The sequence below is a fragment of the Eublepharis macularius genome, chromosome 9, assembly GCF_028583425.1.
Source record: "Eublepharis macularius isolate TG4126 chromosome 9, MPM_Emac_v1.0, whole genome shotgun sequence".
Taxonomy (NCBI): Eukaryota; Metazoa; Chordata; class Lepidosauria; order Squamata; family Eublepharidae; genus Eublepharis; species Eublepharis macularius.
In genome coordinates, this window is record NC_072798.1 from 107443096 (window position 1) to 107466198 (window position 23103).

General features: G+C 43.5%; 1 protein-coding gene across 4 annotated transcripts in view; it reads left to right on the top strand.

The window, feature by feature from the left end:
• The window catches only part of STK38L (serine/threonine kinase 38 like), a 58327-nt gene that overhangs the window by 25200 nt on the left and 10024 nt on the right, over positions 1-23103 (top strand). For 2 of the 4 annotated variants that reach the window (XM_054988118.1, XM_054988119.1), the window contains exons 2-6: positions 1738-1882; positions 6283-6334; positions 9850-9885; positions 15090-15212; positions 16585-16668. In XM_054988118.1, the coding sequence (XP_054844093.1) occupies positions 1749-1882; positions 6283-6334; positions 9850-9885; positions 15090-15212; positions 16585-16668 (429 nt within the window). In that variant the 5' untranslated portion in view covers positions 1738-1748. Of the gene's footprint in view, positions 1-28; positions 121-1737; positions 1883-6282; positions 6335-9849; positions 9886-15089; positions 15213-16584; positions 16669-23103 lie in introns of those variants that run through there. The other 2 variants (XM_054988115.1, XM_054988116.1) reach the window with 2 other exon arrangements.

Here is a 23103-nt window from a genome sequence, read left to right on the forward strand (position 1 = left end):
CATTTGCTGCTAAGGATGGAGATAAGGACAGATAATGTATGGTCTTAGAAAGGCAGCCTAAGATGGGCTTGACTGATAACTTTGGAAACGTGGTGGCAGACAGGGAATGGAGTGACATAGGTAAGCCTCCTGAGGAAGCGTGTTCCATTAGTCTGGGTTCAATTGCTGACACCCCCCCCCCCCGTTTTATGTCTGTCTGTCTTGCTCCTGTCTGCTGGGTGTAAGGAGTAGAGCATCAGCAGAAGATCCTAGAGGCTCATAAGAGGGTAGAAGTGGTCCTAAGTTATGTAGAGTTCCAAGGATCATCACCAGCATTTTGATTGGTTTATCTTCTCCGCATACGGGTCTGGTTAGAACTCTGCTTGCTGCATTTTGGACCAGTTGTGGGTTTCTGTGAACTTCCCACAGGCAGTTCCACAGAGAACACGTTCTAATCCCAGTCTTGCTGTAACTGTGGCAAATAAATCTGCAGAAGCTCCCCGAAAGCACTTCAGGCCAGTGCTGGAATCTCTTTCTCCAGAAGTTGCACCAGACCTAGAATTTCATCCAAGCTGGTTTGTTCCCAGCAGTTGCCGCCCTGTACAAAGCAGAAGGTCCTCCGACCTCCAACAGTATTTCTGCCCTGCCTGGATTAAATTTCAAAATTTAAATGAAATCTTTTTTTGGCTTTGCTGTTACTGCTTTTATTTCTGTACCAAAGCCTTGATATGGGCTGAGCTATCTATTAATTGCCAAGGAGGCATTGCATTGGTAAGTGGGCCAGTAGAAGTATTTTTTTGTGGGATGATAACTTTTTTGTGGATTTGTTTGCAAGGCTGCATATAAAGACAAACATTTGTGCATCTGTTGCCCCCCCCAACCACTTTAACTTGTTCTCTGTAGTTGCAAAATTCCCTGTCTCTGCTGCTCGCGTCATCAAGGTACCATTAACTGACAAAATGTTGGGATCATTGGCTTATTATGAATAGTGGAGGTGTATCTTCTAGCAATCCTGGAGTCTTTTCATGTATTCTGTTAGCTGGGACCGGACAAATTATGTGGCTGTATCTCCTCCTCGTTGTCTGTGTTGATAATGGTAGATCCCCCACTGGGGCATTCCAGAGATCAAAGCAGACTTACCAGTAATGACCTAATCTGTTGTGCCCTTAATTAAAAACAGGAATGCTCATATTTAGGGTAGTAGATATTTTCTGTTGCACTTGTCGCTGTGTCTTAATTTTGAATAGAATTTTCTACTAACTGCACAATTTGCAAACTCCCATCTAGTTGAACTTCCTCGAATCCCGCTGATTCCAGAGGGAAAATTAAGACTTAATCAATTCAGTAGACATTACTTCCAAATAAACATAGGGAACAAAGCTAAAAACATTGTTTTAGCTTTGGTCTGAATACAACAGCCCTGTTTCTTTTTAATACTCTTGTAACTCTCGAGGCTTGCCGTCTTCATTCATCTTGAGGTTTGTTGCTGGATCTGATGTTTGCGTTTAGGTGGCGTTTCTTCCTTTTGTGTGAGAATGTATCCAGGTTGAGGTTCATCTTCAGCCCTTGCTCATTCACTTCACTAGTTTATAGGTGGGTGAGTCTCACCCACGTTACTAAACAGCCCAATATAACTAATACTGTGTTCTTCATTTCAAGTTTCTTCTCTGTCTATCTTGGGTCTGTGTGTGTTTTGGGTGGGGAAGCAAAAATGTTTTATTCCATTGAGTAATTATTATTTTATGCCCTCTGTTTCAGTTCATGTTACTATGGCAATGACTGCAGGGACTCCAACATCCTTCCCCATGAGCAACCACACCCGGGAGAGGGTGACGGTGGCCAAGCTCACGCTGGAGAACTTTTATAGTAACCTAATTTTGCAACACGAGGAAAGAGAAACCAGGTAGTGTGTTGAGAAGTTTCTTTGCTCCGGCAGTTTCTATATAATATATACCCACGTAAATACTTGATATTTGGGGAATCTTGAAGATGTCTGCAGCTGTGCTTAGCAGGTCGCTTTTTTAACCAGGAATGTCTTTTTGAATGAACCATGTGTTGAATAAGGGTAACCAAGAAGACTGGAACAACAGAAAAAGAAATTGTGGAAAATAACTAAAAATATGAATTAAAAACACTGGTATAAAGAAATACATAAATTAGATTTAAAAGCATTGTATCGTTTTAAATATGCATACTAAAACCATGTATATAAATAAAATAAAATCACTAATATACCGGTATAATAGTACAACTCATTGCCATATTTCATAGAATTTTCATAGAATCCCAGAGTTGGAAGGGGCCATACAGGCCATCTAGTCCAACCCCCTGCCCAGTGCAGGATCGGCCTAAAGCATCTCTGACAAGTATTCATCCAGCCTCTTCTTGAAAACTGCCGGTGAGGGGGAGCTCACCACCTCCCTAGGCAGCTGATTACACTTTTGAACTACTCTGACCGTGAAAAAGTTCTTCCTAATATCCAGCCGGTACCTTTGTGCATGTAATTTAAGCCCATTGCTTTGGGTCCTACCCTCTGCTGCCGACTGGAACAGCTCCTTGCCATCCTCCAAATGACAGCCTTTCAAATATTTAAAGAGAGCAATCATGTCCCCCCTCAATCTCCTCTTCTCCAAACTAAACATTCCCAAGGCCCTCAGCCTTTCCTTGTAGGGCTCAGTCTCCAGACCCCTGATCATTCTTGTTGCTCTCTTCTGCACCCTCTCAATTTTGTCCACATCCTTTTTGAAGTGAGGCCTCCAGAACTGCACACAATATTCCAGGTGCGGCCTGACCAGTATAGAGAGGCTATGACCTCCTGCGATTTCGGCGCTATGGCTGCTATGGCCATATGTATAGAACCAATAAAACCAGATGTGTTTCAGCCCAAAGGCCTTCCTCACTGGTATAAAAATATCACAGATAGCAGCCTATCAATAAAATACATACATTAAACATACATCACCTAGCACACAATGAATCTGGAATAGGGAAAAAAGAAAAAGGGTCAAAAATGTGTGAAGGTTAATTCCTGGAAAATAAGTAGAAAACCAATATCAAATAAATATATTTCAATGAAATTACTCATGCTGCGATAAAAATAATATGGAGTGGATTTCTTAGAATTCCGCCCCAGAACAGCATGAAATACAGTTAGGGCAATGTATCATATTAGGAGTTGTAGTTCCTTTGTCCTAATCTACAAAAAGGAGAAATATGGCCAAATTTATCCCAGTTGAAAAAAGTATTTTGAAAAAAAAATATGCTAAATAAAAAATAAATAATAAAATCAAGGAAACTTACCTTATATAGCCAGGTCAAGAATATAAAATTCAAGATGGGGTTCTGGATACTGACCAAAGATGAAACAGAAATGAAACAAAACCAGGCCCACACATCTTAAGTGGTACGCTATGGAAGGGGCGGGGGGGAGGGTGCAATAGTAGGAGTCGCCAGGGCTTTTTTTCTGGGAAAACTCAGTGGGTCGCCCTCGAGAGAAAATCATCACATGGCTGGTGGCCCCGCCCCCTGATCTCCAGACAGAGGGGAGATTAGATTGAGGGCAATCTGAACTCCCCTCTGTCTGGAGATCAGGGGGCGGGGCCACCAGCCATGTGACCATTTTCAAGAGGTTCCGGAACTCCGTTCCACTGCGTTCCAGCTGAAAAAAAAGCCCTGGGAGTGACCATGAGGTCGAGGGCAGCCTCTGAAACGGTGATTGCATCGGCTCAAAAGCGACTCTCGTCTCATTATCTGGCAGTCCACTATATATAGTGTGAAAAAACAAACACACACACACACACACAATACAACCACATCAATTACACACTCACACAATCAGTTTCTTCATTTAAACCTTTAGGCACTGAGGTTTCCAGTGGGAAGATCCAGAGCCTCTGCCTTGCGGTTAGGAAGTGTGAATCTGTATTTTTCCGTAATCCAGAACTTCGTTTCCTTATCAGAGAGCTTCACGGCCATGAGATGCTTGACCAGCAGAGTCTGCAGTTTCTTCATTCTGATGTAGCCTTTGTGTTCTGACACCCTTATCTGTACAGGAGAAGTTGTGAGACCTACATATATCAAATTGCATGGACATTGAATACAATAAATAATGTCCTTGGAGTTACAGTTCATGGAAGGTCTAATATAGTAACTTTTGATCTTGGAAGAATTTTGGAACACGTTGGTTTTAAGACAAAGACCACAAACAGTGCAGTTGCCACATGGAAAGTTACAGACGGACAGAATGGTCACCCCTTTGACCTGTGACTGTATCTTGACAAGAGCGAGAAATATAACTGAAAAACATGGGTACCTTTTGTCAGAGATAATGCCCTGGCTGGGGGGAGCGGAATTCCCAAAGGTAACTTTGGGAACGCCCGTGCAGTTTACTCTATGTAGGCCTTACAACTTTTCCTGTGCCAATAAGGATTTCAGAACACAGTATGATGCAAAAGTCAAAAGAGACTTGTCTTCTTATCTGACAGTTCACTGTATCGAAAAAAGATATAGTGTAAAAAACACACAAAAATACAACGAGCAATTTTTCCCCCTGTTGTTCCAGCCACCTTGGTTACTCTTGGTTTGTGAGATTGTCGTTTTTCTCCCCTTTTTGTTGTCCCTATTGAGAGCGGAATAGTCAGCAACATTAACTCTGCCGGCTGGTTCTGACCAGTGTGGAGGGAAAGCGTCCGTGCTGCCTGCTCTCCTCCATTCTTCCCCTCCATTCTTTCTCATTTTCTGGGTCAGCAAGTTCTGGGTCAGTCCACCTCATCGTGTGGATAGGACTACCATATGCCTCTGGGCTGTGGTTCTTTTGTTTGGCAGGTGTGCTGGATTGTTGCGGAGGCCTCTTCTGCATTGGCATATTTGGCGAAACTCTCGTCATGATCACAGTTTTTCTCCTGGTGACCCCAAGGTGTTTTTCCTCACAGCTTCAGCTTCCTAGCCTACCAGAGCCCCGTTCCTGCTCACAACTCAGCCATGGAGCCTGTTCCTGGTCCGTAGTGGAGTGGTATCTTGAAACCTGTTTATTATTGGAGCTGAACCAAACTCAAGAATAATTTTGTTTGCTGTTGTCAATTTAAAAAAATTGGTATTATCAGGATCTAGGTATCTGGAATACCATATATATTTGGCATTCCTGATATTCAGGTCCAAAAATACCAGCATAGTATTCGGATCTGGGTTGTATTTGGGAATCCAAATGTACGCCCCTCCATTACTCCCTGTGGGGGAAACTCTCTGGGAGCAAGGGTAGTTTTTTGTGCAAACTCCACCAAAATCTTAAACTAGTCATTCCTGTCCACTATGGATTACGCCCCCCCCCCCGCCCCCACCCCAGGTTTCAAGAACATTAGAGGAAGGGTCCAGTCCTGTGGGTTCCTGAAGAAGGTGCCCCCCCCCCAGCCACTCCATTGTTTCCTATGAGGGGGGAAATTCCAAGGCTTTCCAGGGCAAAGTCAACTTAACCATGTCAAACCAGAGGATCTCAGCAGAACCAAAGTGAAGCAAGGCACACTGTTGCAAACCCAACAGAACCACTGGCACGCCCAGAAGCCAGGCAGAACACAGCAGAACAGGATCAAGCACCAACACATCAATCACACCGCAGCAGGACCCCCAACCTGGCAGAAGCAAAGTCTGGCAGAGGCACACCACACCAACAGCAACAAGTATTACACAACCAGTAGAAAACAAGTAAAAGACCCCCCTCCCCTCCACAATAGCAAAGGCAATTGTGTTTTTAAAACTTTCCCCATTCTTACCCTTACCTCCTTGACCCAACCCCAGGCCAACTGCCCCCCCCCCAAAACAGGAAAAAAACAGACAAAAATTCCTCAGGTGGTCACCAGGCATGCAGGCAGCAGTTCCTCAGGTCATCTTTCAGGCAGGAAGCAGCAGGAGTCCAAAGCACAGGTCCAAAAGACAGTGGTGTAAACAGCCCCACATGTCTGTAGTTCCCCACCGGAGGAGAGGGAACTACAGACATGTGGGAACTACAGACATTCTTTCTGGCCCTTTCCAAGTGTCTGGTTTAGCAGCCAAGTGGTTTGCCGAAGGGCTGCCTCACACCAGAAGGGAGAGGGGGAAGGGATCCCAGCAGGAGAGAGGCGAGGCGACCCCTGGGCCCATGTTGCAAAGCCGGTCAGCACGGGTGTCTTCTCCACACAGCATCTGTTTTCCAGTGCTAGTGGGAGTGGAGGTGAAGTGAAAAAAGTCCTTATTTGTAGAGTAAGATTGCTTAGTTCTTTTGGTCTTTTTTTGTAATATGTGGACTTTTTTTTAACGTGTGCACCAATTTAGGCAGAAGAAACTGGAAGTAGCTATGGAAGAAGAAGGCTTGGCCGATGAAGAGGTAATATAACTGTAGTTATAGTGGGATGCTTTCATGAGGATTGGCCAAGATTGGTGCTTGCTGATTCCCAAGTGGCATTTTCCTTTGAAACTTAACAGTGCAAAAAAGCACAAAAATAATTAGGTATGAATGCAGGAAATTACTCCTCTTTTTTGCAAAGTAGAACCATTAGATTCAGTATGGAGTAGAAATGTAACATTTCTGGAAATGTTTAACCCCTCCATATTTTCTGGAAAAAATGGGGAAGGATGAGGGGTCTGAAATATATGCAATATTTTTTCTATCCGATCTAAACTCCTTTTACTAATTTAACGTCATAAAATGCATCATTCATAACTTGGTTTGCGTATGGAAATGTACTATTTGGTATATTTGTAAAATTGCAAAGTCTAAATATAGTTGTTTCCTATAAGAAAAATTGCAAGTATATACAATGTTTAAGAAACTGTTACCAACTTCCAGCTCTATGGTGCTGTTGTAGCACGCGTGTCTTTAATATTTGTCCTTTGAGAGGTAGAAAAAAATAAGAGTAGAAGCTGGAGAACATTTTTTGTAGTAAACAAAAGGTTATTGTTTGAACAAAAACTCTTATCATAGAGTTACAATATATAAGATTACCTGTATGATTGGATATTAAGCTAAACTTTATTACATTGAAAACACTGAACTCAGTAATAATCTATTATTAAACATGCCAAGATTTTTACATTTAAACAAAATAATTCTTGAATATTTTATGTGTGCAGTATTCCCCAAATGTCTCTGTTTTTCATTGGAAATTTTGAGAAAGACCTCAGACTTTTTGCTGCTGTGGAATTAGAATGCGTGAGACTCGGGCGCGGACCGGCTTTCTCGCTTAGGCTATTCCAGTGCTCCGTTAACTTTTCCTCAAACTTCTTCATGCTGTACATTGTGAGTCTGAAAATCGTTGCCTTAAGAAGCATTTCCTTCTAAATGAAAAGGAACTCATAGGGGTTTTCTTCCTAGTGTCCCCCCCCCCCAAACACACACACATTTTCCAATTTTCCAATTGTAAAAAAATAAAAATAAATTAAGTCTTCGGAGAAAGTCCTGCCCTCCAGTTTTCCCAGGTCTTGACATCTCTAGTATGAAGCAAGATTATATAGATAGGATTTTAGAATGGTAGAAAAAATCCAGACTGTCGAGTGCCTTTTGGTTTTGTTCTTGTTAAAAGCTAGAGAGCTCTTCTGCACTGAATTTCAGAGTCCTCTGCAAGCAGGAGAGAAAACCGGTGGTTCCTGCTCTGTCCTTGAGGGGAGGGTGTTTAAATTGTCCTGGCCTTCGTGCTGAACTGTTGCATGCGCACACCCTCCTTACTTGTGTGATAGACTAGGCATTATCTGGTATTTACGTTCGTTTGTTCAAACAGACAGCATTGTTTAAACACCCCAATGTTTCCCACTGAAGTATATCTTTTAATGTTTCAAGAAAGACCGTCACATCCTTGTTGAGTCACAAGAGGGAACAGCATTATGACTTAACTGTATTTATAGCAAAAGGGCCAGGAACATTTCGCATAGTGGTCTTCAGCTTTTTGAGACCCATGGCCTACCGAGCTGCGACATGTGATAGGAAGTCGAATGACAGAGTCATGTGATAGGAAAAGGGTGGGCAGTCAATTCACCAGTGTGAAGGCTAGAATTATGGGCAGCGGACCAAGAGCTCTCAGGGCAGGAGGCCTTTCAGTGCTGAAGAACGAGCCGAGGGTCAGAGTCGTAGAGAGCCTCTGTCCTTCACTGCCTGAACGTGGGTGCAAAGAGAAGCAGGAGGCCTCACCTCTTCCAGTGCGCACACACAGCAGGTCCTCCCAAAAACCGCCGCTCTCTCGAGGCTTATGACTCAGCCGATGAGACTCTGTGAGCCACTCGTGGATTGTAGGCCATTGATTTTAGAGGGGCAGGTTTGTCTTCAAGTACTTAACAGGTCTGAACATGTGAGGCTGTTTAGGTTTTTGTACCCTGCCTTTCTTCATCGTGGCACTCAATGCAACCAAGATGGAGGAACTGACCAAGCCAAGACCTCCTTAGTCTCAGCTCGGTTGCTGTAGAGCGTGCCTTCCAGCTGCATGCTGGTCTCAGATCCACACCTGCTAAGGTGCAACACGCACGAGGCGGCTTGGTGAGAAGGGCTCTTTAACCCTTTCTGTGCCTCCAGCTTCTGCCCTGCCTGCTTTCCCCATCCTATTTTCCCACTTGGGGTTTTTTCAAGTCTTGGGCCAAAGAAGGGGAAACGGCGTTTTTAAAAAAGATCAGGAAAACTAACCGGCAGACTAGATGGTCCCCCTCCCCTGCTGAGTCTCCCCCGACATGTTTACCTGGGCATAAACCTTTGCAGTCAGTGGCGGTAGCAAAAAAAGAGAGAGAGAGAGAGAGAGAGAGACCATAGAAGAAGCAAAGCACATGTTATTTTGGTAAGAGAAACAAAGATGCATTTTACATTAACAGCGTCAACCTAAATGTGTCTTCTCTGACAGAGAAGCAAAAGGTACGTGCCGATGACCTCTGGAAGTTGAATCCCCTGATTCTTGGGTGGTTCTGTGAAACAATTAACAGCCTCCATGTGGAGTTTCAGAATGGGTTTATATATCTGGTGCTTTATTTGCTGAAATGTAGGATTTGTATGATAGAAATTACTCCCCCTTATTTTCCATATTACTCTTTTTTAAATGATTTGCACATTATGATAGTTTGCCTTAAGTCAAGATAATCCATAACTTAATGTAAATTTATGTTTTTTCTCAGTTCAAAAACTAGATTAATAATGTAGTTTGCTATCACGTAGATTCAGGTGGGTAGCCACGTCTTTCTGGCGTAAAAGACCAACAAGATTTTCAAGGTATGAGCTTTCAAGAGTCAAAGCTCCCTTCATCAGATACAAGTAACAGTGGAGATTTCTGAGCTCTTATATCCCAGTCAGGAGGCATAAGGAATAGAATGTAAGGACTCAGGAATCTCCACTCTTTTCGTATCTGACTAAGTAAGGGAGCTTTGACTCCCGTAAGCTCATACCCTGAAAATTTTTTTGGTCTTTTTGATGTTACTGCTGCTCTAATATATTTTAATTGCCCGGCATCTAATACCAAAGAATATCTTGTAATAAAGGAAGAACCTTTCCTATAATACTTCATAATATCCATAAAATATTATCCCATTTCTTATACCAGACAGCCTACGTGCCTCATAGTAGGAAAGAGTGTTAAGGAATCCACACTTTCTCCTTCCATATTTCTAAGCAATGCTAATGAAGAAACTCTGGGAGCATGTCTCTCCCCGCCCCCCCCTCCGCCCCCGCCCCCAACCCAAAGAGATGCTTCTGTCTACCTTTCCAGAGTGGTTTTAATAACGAATGAGGGATGCTGTTCAGTAAGGCGAGTGTTCTGGGTAGTGCTTTCATTTCAATGGTAGAAATTCTGCCTGTGCATTTTAATTTCAATTTTGACTATGCCATGAAACTTCTAGTGATTTCTTCATATAACTTTTTATGATTGATTTCAGCTGTTTTCTCCACATTTCCCTGATCCATATTCCCAGGTATTTACATTCAGATACTTTCCATGAAATATTACAAAGTGCTGATATACTAGATTTCGCTTGTGTAGTCATATTGATTCTTAACCATTCTGCTTTTTCAAATTAATTTTGTATCTTAATATTAGTCTAAAAATTTGCAGCAAAACTGTTAGCTTAATATATATATATCTTTCAGGGCCGCTAGCGTACAGTTTCCAGTTTTCATCCCTTTAATTTATGTGCCCTGCCTAATGACTCTGCTGCTTTTGATAGGCCTTCTGTTTAGCATGTGAACAGAGGAGGCCGGCAGGGACCCCCCTTTCCTAGTCTCATATCCAAATCTATCGCTTGAATGACAGTTTATGAAGACTGTAGCTGGAGAATTGTTATATCTACCCATTTTATCAGTTATCCATTCAGCTCCGCTGGATGCTTTTTGGATTTCAAGAAATAACACCCTGTAACTTACTGCTTTTTATAGTGGCAATAATTATTAACATTTAGAATGATAATCTTTAAACAATTAAAATGGTATTCTCACAATTTTGTCTTATTTATAGACTTAAAATCACCAAATTTAAGTTTTTCACTAGACTAGATGTTCATATATTAAAATCTTGATTCAAAAGGCAGCTAATAAGAGTTCTTAATTTTAAAAAATGGCTAAATACAATTAATCATTCCTTATTAAATCTTCCAGCAATCCATTCTACAATTGATAACTGTATGAAAAGTTGCCCCTCCCCTTCTCCCACTCCCCCTGAATCCACCATCTTCCAAACACTTGCAGCGTTATTCAGGAGGGTGGTGGGCCCTGCTGGAAGCCCCTGTCTGCTTGGAAAGGGTCTTCTCCCAAAAAGGTGGGTGAAGAGCCAGATACATGCCGGTGGGGCAAGTATTGCCGACACTCTCTGCAAGGAGGGGGGAAGGGGGCTGCTTAGAGAGCCGAGTGCCGCTGATTCATGAGCAGGATGGTCTCCTGGTCTCCAGATCTACCGCTCTGTTCCCCAACCCCACTTTCTCACTGACAGGCAGAAGGAACACTGGGGGGAACTGGAGTGCGTGAGGGGGGGGGCACTCTGAAAAGTGCCTCTCTTTCAAGAAACCAGGGGACTCTCAACAATGGGGAAGAGCTCCTTGTCTCCTCTCCCTCTGGCACTAGCTAGGTTTACAGTGAGAGCATAGCGTTAAGAAGCCACGTTGTCTTGTAAGATATTATTCTGCCCTAAGTTCTTGCGTGCCAAAAGGATTTTCATGAACAGTGCAAGTTGCTGTGTTGCTTCAAAACAGCAGATTTGTTAGCTGTAGTTCAGGAATGTAGGAGCAACCAGTTAATGTTAATAGACAGGATTTCCTTGTATGTATTTGGCTGTTGGAATCCAGACAATGGCTGGCCCTCTGTTACGGCCTCGTTTTACAGCATGGATGGTTTCTGTTACAGTATATCTTTCCATTATACTTTAAAATGCAGGTTGTAGTACCATGTAGGGGTGTACAAGAAAAAAAATTCGGAGAAAAAAGTCGGAAATAAGCTAGTTCCAAAGTGGCAAGCCACTTTGGAAATTGCTTATTGACCAGCTTCAGTATGCTTCGTAAAGATTCGGAACACACCCAAAAAGCTTTTAAACCTCCATCCCGGCCACTTACCTCACCCGATAGGGGGGAGGAGGGGGTTCCTCCTCCCCCTCCATTCTGGGGAGGGGGAGGAGGGGATTCATGGGGCGCAAGGGGCTGGGGAATCCCCTGACCCCCTTCTGCAGCGGGCAAAGGATGTGACGGGGCTGTAGGCATCAGCTTGCAGCCCTGCTGCAGAGCACTCACTTGGCCCACTGTGCAAGGGGCCAGGGAATCGCACAACCCCCTCCTGCAGCGGGTGAAGGGTGCGACAGGGCTGCAGACTTAAGCCTGGAGCACCACCACGGAGCACTCACTTGGCCTGCTGCACAAGGGGCCTGGGAATCTCCACCCTGTTGCAGAGTGATTACTTGGCTTGCTGTGCAAGGGGCCATGGAATTGCCCAACCCCCTCCGCAGCGGGCGAAGGAAGTGACGTAGCTGTAGATATCAGCCTACAGCCCCGCTGCAGAGCGCTCAATTCGCCCTCAGTGCCAGGGAATCTCCCGACCCTTTTTGCAGCGGGCGAAGGACGCGATGGCTGTAGGCATCAGCTTGCAGCCCCTCCACAGGGTTCCAGCCCCACCACGGAGCACTCAATTTGCCCACTGCGCAAGGGGCCAGGGAATTGCCCGACCAGTTCCAAAGCGGGTGAAAGAAGCAATGGGGCTGTAGACATCAGCGTGCAGAGCGCCGTGCAGTGCCATGGAAAGGGGCATTTTAACCCCGCCGGCTTGACCCGGCTGCCTGGCAGGGAACTCCCCATCAAGCAGCTGATTTGGTGGTTAAAATGCCCCTTTCCATGCAATCACAGAAAGAGGCATTTAAACCCCTTGACCTGAAGCTTTGATTCAGGGTTCCCGAAACAGACTGGGATTCAGGGTTCAGCGTGCTGGGGCTGATTCGGAAATCCCGAATCTTCATCAATTGGGTCTGGTTCTGGTATTTTTCCCAGTTCGAAAACCTGAATTGCACACCCCTAGTAGCATGAGAGCCACAAAGGGGAGGGGAGAGTAAGCAGCATGAGTCACGTCACTCCCAGGTAGGAGCTGGAGGGACGGATGGGAACTCCAGGTTATGCCTGCAGCCTGCCCTGTGCTACTGCCGCTTGTGTTTGGGCTCTGTGGACACAAGCCGGATGCGTAGGGACCACAGTGCGGAGTGTGGGGGCGCAATCTCATTGATCTGTTTGTGGTGCTTCCAGGGTCTTAGAAAATAGGAAAAGAATGTGGAGTGTGGAATATTCTTTCTCTAACTTGATAGATTAGTACTATTATATAGTGCTGTTGTCTCCCCTCTGCTTCTAAAATATTTTGCCACCTCTCCTGAATGTACTAAATGCAGGTGGTAATCTCATTCTCCATCATCAAGGATCAAGCAAGCAGTTTTTTGCTGTGGAATTGATTTCTTTTGATTGTCTCACAGCATTTTATTTATTTATTTATTTAATCACATTTCTAGACCGCCCTCCCCGTCAGACGGGCTCAGGGCGGTTTAACAACAGCTTAAAACAATAAAAACATTATAAAAACATTAAAACATCATATCAAACAATTAAAATTGGCGGGTGTAAAATATTAAAATACAGCATTGTCCTGCATGGGTGGTGGAAGGTTTTCAGTGGCATGTAATGAGGTAACTGTCTTGTGGTGGAACATGTGAAAGGTGGAAGTTTTAGGTAGGCAGCTATGTTGGTCTGCAGTAGAATAGCAGGACTTGAATCCAGTGGCACCTTAAGAGACCAACAAGATTTTCAGAGCGTAAGCTTTCAAGAGTCAAAGCTTTAGAGCTTTTGGGTGAGTGAAGAAGGGCGCCAGGACTCTCGAAAACTTACGTTTTGAAAATCTTGTTGGTCTCTAAGGTGCCACTGGACTCAAGTCCTGCTGTGAAAAGTGGAAGTTACTTCTGAATTGGGCAGGAGTGGTTGTCTAGTGCCATCTTATGGCTTTAAACTGTAAAGCTAGAAGTGATTATTCCTCTTTTCTTTTAGAGTTGGAAGATTAACTTTCTGAGTACTTCTGGACATGTGCAAAAATGTACAATATTATGTAGCTTCGCTTCTCATAGTAGACGGCCTGCCTGCTCAGTATTAAGCATGAGCTGTTTTGCCTTTTTCTGCTGAAGAAAAGGGCATCAAGCAGAAGATTCAAAGTAGGGCACCATATGAACATAGGAAGCCACCATATGCTGAACCAGGCCGCTGGTCCTGCCTCAGTATTGGCTGCTCAGAATAGTAGAAGGTTCTCAAGGCCAGAAGTGATGTGCCACCAACTCAGCCAGGCTGGCCAAAAACTACAGATCTGAAAGTAGTCTAAAATGCCCACAGCGAGAGGATTTCTTTAATGAGGATCTTATAGCGGTATTGTTGAGGCAGGTGGCTTTACTTCCTCATACACTTGCTACAGCCCTAAGTAATTTTAGCATCTCCCTCAACAAGCATTCACTAGCTAAGATGAAAATGGCCAAGGAAGAAAGCCAACCTTGTCTGTAACTTGGAGCATTAAAAACTGGAAACATGAAAAGATAAATTATATCAAGCTGAACACTACCCAAACAATGCAGATTTTTTGGAAAAACGGTTTCCTTTCTTTGAATATATTACATTTAGTAATCTTCAGCCCCCATTAATTCAATCACTCGTAAGTATCTGAGCTATATTATACGGCTTGTATCGTATTTGTGTATTGTTTAATATATATAAATTTGCTCTGTTGGAAAAATACAAAAAGCTGTAAATTGTTACATCATATTTGCAATATGCATATTATCAACAAAATTTTATTTTTTGAAAAAAACTTGGAAACTCACCCAGTTCAAGGCCCTGGATGTCTCTGCTGCAGACGACTTTTGAAGTGAAATCCTGCTCAGAAGAGATCCAGGCAGTTTTATTTGCAAAATTCTCAGCAAAACTGTCCCCGATGTGCTACTAAGACTTTGCTTTTGCCCACACAGGATAGGCCTTCAAGTGGGCTGTGAGTTGTTTGTCATTTTGGTGCAGTGGTTAAGAGCAGCAGGACTCTAATCTGGAGAGGCGGGTTTGATTCCCCACTCCTCCGCTTGAAGCCAGCTGGGTGCCCTTGGGCTAGTCACAGCTCTCTGGAGCTCTCTCAGCCCCACCCGCCTCACAGGGTGTTTTGTTGTGGGGATAATAATAACACACTTTGTAAACTGCTCTGAGTGGGCATTAAGTTGTCCTGAAGGGCGGTATATAAATCGATTGTTATTATTATTGTGCTGTGTTGGATTTACCATCACTTGCAGTCTTGCCACCATGATATTTCCCACGACACCCCCAGGAACAAAGGAGAGGGGTTCATGCTTAAAAGAGAGCGAGAGAGAGTGAGAGAGAGGCGTCTAGGGACTATGGTGACAAGTAGAGCTAGTAGTATCAGCTTTTCCAACCACCAAGAAGCCATGCACCCTTGCACCATGTTCACCATGGGTGAACAGTCCGTTCTCTGCCCCATGGAGGCTGGATAAAGTTATATCCCATACTCTTGAAAGCGTGATGTCATAATGGCAATGCTAGGGATGGACTGTGTATTCATACAGTTCACCTTTTTAAATGCTGTGGTTATTTTAAGTTATCTAACGCACAATTCTTTCCTTCAGAAAAAGCTGCGACGGTCTCAGCACGCCCGCAAAGAAACGGAATTCCTACGACTGAAAAGAACTAGGCTAGGCCTGGATGACTTTGAATCTCTAAAAGTTATTGGAAGAGGTGCATTTGGAGAGGTTTGTAATTTTTCTGAAGAGATTTATTTTTATTTTATTTATTTGGAACTTTTCTATGCCACCTTTCCAACCAATTCAGGGTTCCCAAGGTTAGACTAGCCCAATCTCATCAGATCCTGGAAGCTAAGCAGGGTTGGCCTGGGTTAGTAATTGGATGAGAGACCACCAAGGAAGACCAGGGTCGCTGTGCAGAGTCTCTTGCTTTGGAAATCTCAGCCGGGGAGCAGCGAGCGGTAGCCACAAGTCAGCTATGACTTGACAGCACTTTCCATCACCCATGTTCCATTTAAGAATATTTTTCTTGCAAAATTATAATGACAGCAGATCCATTAATATGGAAACAGCTTCAAATATGTTTAATTTTGATTTCTTTCCTACCCTTCCTGCAAAGGAGATCCAAGGGACATACGTGTCCCCCCACCACCTCCCATTTCATCCCCTGAGGTAGGTTGGGCCGAGGGAGGGAGGGACTGGGCCAAGTTCACTCCGTGAGCTTCGTGACTGAGTGAGGATTTGAATCCAGGTCTCCCTAGTTGCAGTGTCATATATTACATCCAAATTTCAAACATTTTAAATATTTCCCCCAAGATCTTCAAACTCTCTTTTATAGACACAGGAAAATCTGGGTACCTTAAAGTGAATAGCCACTCCTACTTAATTAATTAAATTTATTAAATTTCTAACCTGCCCTCCCCGTGAACAGGTTCAGGGTGGGTAACAGCATTATTAAACTACAGTCATTTCCTACTTTGGTGGACATTTCAGTGCCCAATGTTTGAATTAATTTAATGCTTTAATTTTTCTTTTTATGTCTCTGTATGTTTTTTAGCTCTGGGTTTAACTGTTTTAATGATGTGCTGCTGTTGCTGCGTTGATTGGTTTTAATGGTTTTGTAATATAATTTTATTATGTATGCTTTAATTTGGAAGACACTTTGGTGGCCCTTATGAGGGCAGAAAGGCAAATTATAAATTTTGTTAAATTAATTAATAATAGTAATTTTTGCTCTCTTAGATCCAGAGGAGTTAGCTGTGTTCGTCTGTAGCTGCAATATAGTAAAAAGTCCAGTAGCACCTTTAAGACTAACCAACTTTATTGAGGCATATAAGCTTTTGAGAACCACAGCTCTCTTCGTCAGAGAGCTTACGCCTCAATAAAGTTGGGTCGTCTTAAAGGTGCTACTGGACTTCTTACTATTTTGCTCTCTTAGGTTCTGTCATCCATATTGACCGCGCCTGTTATCCTTTTCCTTTCCTTGCTTTTAGCGTTGCTGCTGAAGCCCACTCGCCCATTGCATTTTCATCCAGTGTACCAAACTGCTTGCTCAAAACCCTGCTTTAATTCTGGCTTTTTATTTCTTTTAAATCTTTAGGTACGCCTCGTTCAGAAAAAAGATACGGGTCATATTTATGCAATGAAGATACTTAGGAAAGCTGATATGCTAGAGAAAGAGCAAGTATGTGTTTGCATTTTGGGGCATTTTACAAGTAGCTATGAGTGAAAATTGTACTGTATCTCATTCTGTAAAAGAAAACTTCTCCCTCTGAGGCAGAGGACATCTTGGGTGATTACCACCGTCCAGTCAGAAATTAAATGCTTTATCTTTCCTGTCTGGTGCGTAGGACCACCCTTCCTCAGTTCAGTTCCTGGCTCCAGGGAGAGCGGTCCAGGAGCAGGCCGTGCTCTGCCACGTTCTAACTGCCATAACGGCTTTTCTCCTCAGGCTTAGATCTTGAATTTTTCCCCAACCTTTATTTACTCTCTCTACTCTACTTTAATCTTCTTACAGTCCTTTAGATTGTAACCCTACTTTATTCTTTATCATCCTTCTCTCGCTCTCTGTTTGCTTTACTTTACCTGTTCTGTGGGAGACCAGATCAGAAAGTGATGGCCCAGAGATTCAGAAGACAGCTTCATGGAGGGCGATGAAACCCTCCATGATCCCAGTGCCGGCATGCCTTCGAGGCTTGCACAAACCTCTTGTGTTTCGATGGTGACAGAGGCAAGTCAGCGCCAAATGGCCCTGTTTGTCTGAGTGGCAGCCAGAGACAACAGCGCGCCTCTGCCAGGTGGCTGAGTGTAGCGCCCCAACAAGTCCTCAGATATTGGCGGGACAAAACGATGTGAACCACAGCATGTTAACAGTGGTTCCCAATTATGTACTTGCCAACATCCTCGAAGGAGAAAGCACGGCAGGCCTTTTCTATGCAGATCAGGACCTACAACAACACCCAGAGGCTTCTCAACAGATGGGTAATGTACCAGCCGCCCCTTTATCAGTTTCCTTGGAGACATTGGCCCTACTGAGGCAAACAATGAGGGAGGAGAGAGTCAATTTCTGCCAGTCAGAAGCTGCATCAACCAGTGCGAGGGTCCCTTTGTCACCCTCTTCCACAGCCACCCCCAGAACAGGGGAACCCCAACAGGAGGGCCCATGGCCGACCAAGGCAGCACGAAAGCAGCCTCCAAGCAAAGACACTAGTAAGACCCCACGATGGGTCGATGATCAGTCTTCAGACCGTGAGGGAAGGGAAGAAGGGGAGTTCCTCTCTGAGGAGGAGGAAATTGCCATTCCTGAACAGTCAACTTGCCTATTCAAGATGGATGACTACCAGTACCTGTTACCGAAGATACCGTCAGCCTTAGACCTTCAGGAATGCCTCCCCCCACCCCCCAAGGAAGAGGATACCTTGCCAGGCAAATCAAAGACCGGGCCCAAGGGGAATAAAGAATTCTTTTCTAAATCAGATGCTACTGAAAAGGTTTTTTCCAAACTTTTTGAAGGACAGCTCAAAGCTGAGCAGGCCCTACTGGCAGCCAATAAGCAGTCTCCCAACATTGTTAAGAAACTGTATTCACTACCTACCTTTGCCAGTGAGCTCTTACAGGTACCAGTGATTGACGCCCCAGTGGTGGCCCCACAATCTCTTGGTTGGAAGACAGCCAAGGTACGGTCATAGACAAGAAAGGAGAGACAGCACTCAGGAGGGCTTATGAGGCCATGGCCGTGGCCATCAAGGCCACCACCATATTGTCTATTGTGTCCAGAGCTTTGATTGTATGGATCCATGAGCTGAGGCAGTTACTACTGGGAAACAGCAAGCACTTACAAGAAGGAGCCAGTAGAATCCTCAAGGCTAGCGCCTTCACAGCAGATGCGACTCTGGACGGGCGCCTTGTCCATCTCCTCCAGGGCCATGGCATTGGCGGCAGTGGCATGGAGACTTCTTTGGCTGAGGGCCTGGCCGGCTGACCTACATGCCAGAAGCATATCCTTTCCAGGGAAACAAGCTTTTTGGAGATGAACTGGAGAAGATCCTAGTAGAGACTAGAGACAAAAAGAAGGCACTGCCCAGATCTCTCAAAAGATCAGACACCCACCCAGTGGAACGCTTTGTAGTGTCTCCTCTACGGGAAAACCATCACAGACATGCCATCACACAAAAGGTGATACAACATCTCTTGGACATCCAAGCAGTAGAGCCAGTGACTTGTAACGAGATAGGCAGAGGGGTTTATTCGATTTTCTTTAAAGTCCCCAAGAGGCTGGAGAGCTATCCCAAACCTCAAATACCTAAATTGTTTCATCCATGTATGGCACTTTCGCATGGAAACTGCATTCCATTTCATCAGAGGCACTACAACAAGGGGAGTTTATGATGTCAATAGACCTCACAGAAGTTTATAAACACATACCGATCATCCCATCACACAGTTTGTACCTGAGGTTCTGTGTGAACCACCAGCACTTCCAATTCAGAGCCCTGCCTTTCTGTCTCTCCACTGTCTCCAGGATTTTTACCAAACTCCTCTTCAATCCTGTGGTCCGGCTGAGGGAGATGGGACTGCACACCCACCCTTACTTGGATGACATGTTAATCAGGGCCAGCCCCAGAGAAAAATCTCACCAGGACACAAGGTTCACGATACAGTTCTTACAACAACATGGATTCTTGGTCAACCACAACAAATGCTCACTCTATCCACCTCAGAGATTGGAACATCTTGGCTTGATCCTAGATACCACATGGTGCTGCCTATTCCTTCCCCAAAAAATGAACAACAAGACCAAACAACTAGTCAGTTTGGTAATTGAGAGCAAGATGCCCTCACTTTTGACGTTAGCCAAACTGATGGGTTTCCTGGTATCAAGCAACGAGGCTGGGGCTGATGGAATCACGCTGGGGCTCATTACATTCACGCCCATTCCAATCCTTTCTCAGGCCATTTCACCTTCAAATAATAGAGATAATGAATTTGTCTATCTGAGTCCCCATGAAGGTCAAGGAAAGCTTACGGTGGTGGACCAAAGAGGACAATCTTCTACAGGGCAAGTGTTTTACAACAACAAGCATATTCTAGTGCACACGGACAACATAGCGTTAAAAACCTATCTGAACAAATTGGGGCACAAATTCCTTGAGGTTGAACAAAGATTATTTTGGTCACCTCTTTGTTCAACGGCTAAAACTAAAGACCATCTTTCTCATAGCAATAACGTCAGCAGGAAGGATTTTGGAACTCAGTGTCCTGTCAATAAAATCAGAACTCTGCACCTTCCACAGGGACAAGGTGGTTTTACGCACGGACCCCACCTTTCTACCAAAAACTTATCCCAAGTTCCACAGGATTCAAGAGATTCGTCTTCCTTCTGTCCAGATCCCAAGGAGAGAAACTGGCACAACTTGGATGTCAGGAGAGCTCTTAATTAGGACAGAGAATATTAGAAAAACAAATGCTCTGTTTGTCACCATGTCGCCATCCAAGTTGAGGTAGAAGATGTCATGGAACATCAAATCTTGCATCAGAGAAACCTACAAATCTCCTATAATCCAACAGGGATTATAGCACACTTGGTGAGGAGTGCAGCCACCCATACAGCTTTGCAAAGAAATGTGTCCATAGATGAGGTACGCAAAACGGCCACGTGGTCATCTGTGTCAACACTTGTGAAACATTGCAAACTAAACATCTTAGACTCAGTGGATGCCGCCTTTGATAGGAGAGTCCAGCAGCATGTGCTTCCAAATGAAGATCAAACCCCACGCAGGAAGTGATAACTGCTTTGGAAGCACTCCCGATGCCCTCCGCCTCAGAGGCAGAACGGACCTTTGGATACTCACCTTGAAGGGTCCTTCCCTGAGGACGTTTTCCCCTCCCTGGATCTTCTCCCTTGTAATTCCTGCTGCCTTTCTCTTCTGGCTCACTATATCGTCTTTATTCAACCCTACCTCTCGTGTAACGAGTAGTGCTGCAGGAAGTCCCCTGAACTGAGGAAGGGTGGTCCCACGGGCCAGACAGGAAAGAGGAAGAATTTAATTCCTGCCTCCCTGAATGGAGGGTGGGAACCGCCCACGATCTCCTCCTTTCCTCATAGGAGACGGACCCTTCCCAGCGAGCATCCAGAGGGCCTTTTCACCTCTTTCATGTCCTGTGTTCTCATTGCTGCAGTTCATCTGTTACCAGTGCCATGTGTTGCTGTCTGTTATGTGCAGGGCTGGTGGGTTACTGTGAGATGAATGTACTAGTTTATAAAGATGCTTAGTACGATAGGTGTATTACTTGATTGAGCTGGGAATGTTGAGAAAAAGGCAAAGAAACTAGAAAAAGGTGGGCTGGCTCTCAACTCTTTAGTACACGTCTTTAAGGAACACGGAGACTCTTCAGTGTGCTGCTGCATGCTGTTGCTATCTTGCGCAAAAGACAGTGCTGCAAATCAAAGTCAAGTTTTTATTTATAAATTCATTGGGAAACAGCACTTTTTGCTTTGATTTGTATGAAAGTGTTGTATGACTTGAGCTGAGCTCTATACTGGCAGAGTGTTTGAAATTCCATCTACGATGAGTGTATCAAGCCATCCGTTGTGGACCGAGAATGACCTTCCCGTCCAAAAGCTCCTCCCAGTGTGCTGGTGTGTTGGGAACCCCCCCCCCCACACACACACACGTGGCAGTAGCAGCTAGCACAGCTTGTATGCTGATGTACCATGAAAGCCAGCTGTAGAAATCTTCTTCAACATTGAGTGACATGTTCTGGCATTTTTTGCCCTGATTCTTAAATTATCCTGAGGAGATTCTCCATGAGTATGTATACTACGTAACTTCATCTTTTCACATGATAGCTTGGCGGTATGAATATCCTTCAGTGGAGGCAAGTTTGCAGAGTGAGTGAATTTGTCCGAGTATCCCATCAATTGATTGTGTGGCTTGTCGGTGTGGAATTGGTTAACACAGTAGTAGTAATAACAGTGTGCTTATATACCGCTCTTCTCGACTGATTAGTGCCCCAATCAGGGCAGTGAACATAGTGTCATTTTCACCACAGTACAGCTGGGGCAAGGCCACCTGCTGAGTTTTATTATTGTTATTTTTTAAAACATTTTTCAAAAACATAACAAAGAAACAACTCTTCCAATTACAATAAATGTTTTGTCTATATATTAAACCTTAACATTATGAGTATTCCAATAGATATAAAGTCCTTAATTGTTGACTTACTGTTTTCCAATCTAACATTTGACAATATTGATTGAATAACCATTTATTTTATGAGTCCCATATTGTTTTGTATAATTTGTTAGATGGTTGTATATCATTTTCCATAATAAATTCAATAAAGAGCATCCATTTTTCAAAAAAATACGTAGTTTTGCTGCTTTCAATTGAGTTTTGAAGTTTATCTGTAATTTTTTCAGTGATTAATTGGTCCTAAATTTTAGCATACCATTGATTAATTGACGGTACTCTCTTTCCATTCCAGTTTGCCTAAACTGCCGCCTTAGCTGCACTCGAAAGCTCTGAGATTAGCTTTTCCTACTTAGTGTTAAATGAAATTCTAGATTTTTTATTATTCCATAGAAATTTATTAAGAGTATTTTGCCATTGAGTAATAATTACCTATGGGGGTGTAATTGGGATTGCTCACAATAAAAATATAATTTTAGGTAAAATAAAAGATTTTATTAAATGAAATCTAACCATGAGAGTTGCTGACTATTTTTTTGTGAAATTTGTTGTTTAATTTCCTTAAATTTTTGAAAATGATTGTATTTTAATAAATGACCTAAATCTGAGGGTATATTTGTCCAAAGATAATGGTATATAGTGCTCTTCCCATTTATAATTAAATTTTTGTAATATATTGCTTTTGGTTTGAGTTGACATATTAATAGGTAATATAGTTGATTTTGTGTTATTAATGGATAAACCAGATGGTTGAGCAAATACTTGTAACATTTTTTATGTTTTGTTTAGTGAGTCTACTGGCTCAGTAAGAAATAATAACATGTCATCTGCGAAAAGATTTACTTTATAGTTTTTATCTGCTATGTTTATTCCTTTGTTGATCTTCACACCTTATTGAACTGGCCAGAGGTTTTGTTGCAGTTGCCACCTTCTGAGTTCATGGCAGTAGTGGGAGTCGAACCAGCAGAGTGCTGACTCATCACAGTCCAACTACTTAACCATTATGCTACAGAATATATTGCATAGAAGGGAGTTTAACATAGAGCATACTGCATGTGCTGAAATCCCATTGAAATACAATTCTGACTCTAAGGCACAAATTTAAATGCTGAAATTACAGTTATATCTGTCCACTACAGTCAAAGTGGCAGTATCTTATGGCACCTTTAAGATGAATACATAATGTCGTGTCTGAACCCCATCCATGCCAATGCTAATACTGAACCAATGTTTCATACTGTAACTTGATGTCATATTGCCAGTGCCATAACTGTTTCTTTCACAGGCTGCTTGCAGGTGCTTATCTAATGGACTGCAGAAACTTTCAGTGTTCATGTCCTTGTGTACTACTCACTCCTGTGAATTGCTATGTCTTGCTTTCTCAGTGACTCAACTTGATAGTACAGCTATGCGGGATCTTCTCAGGG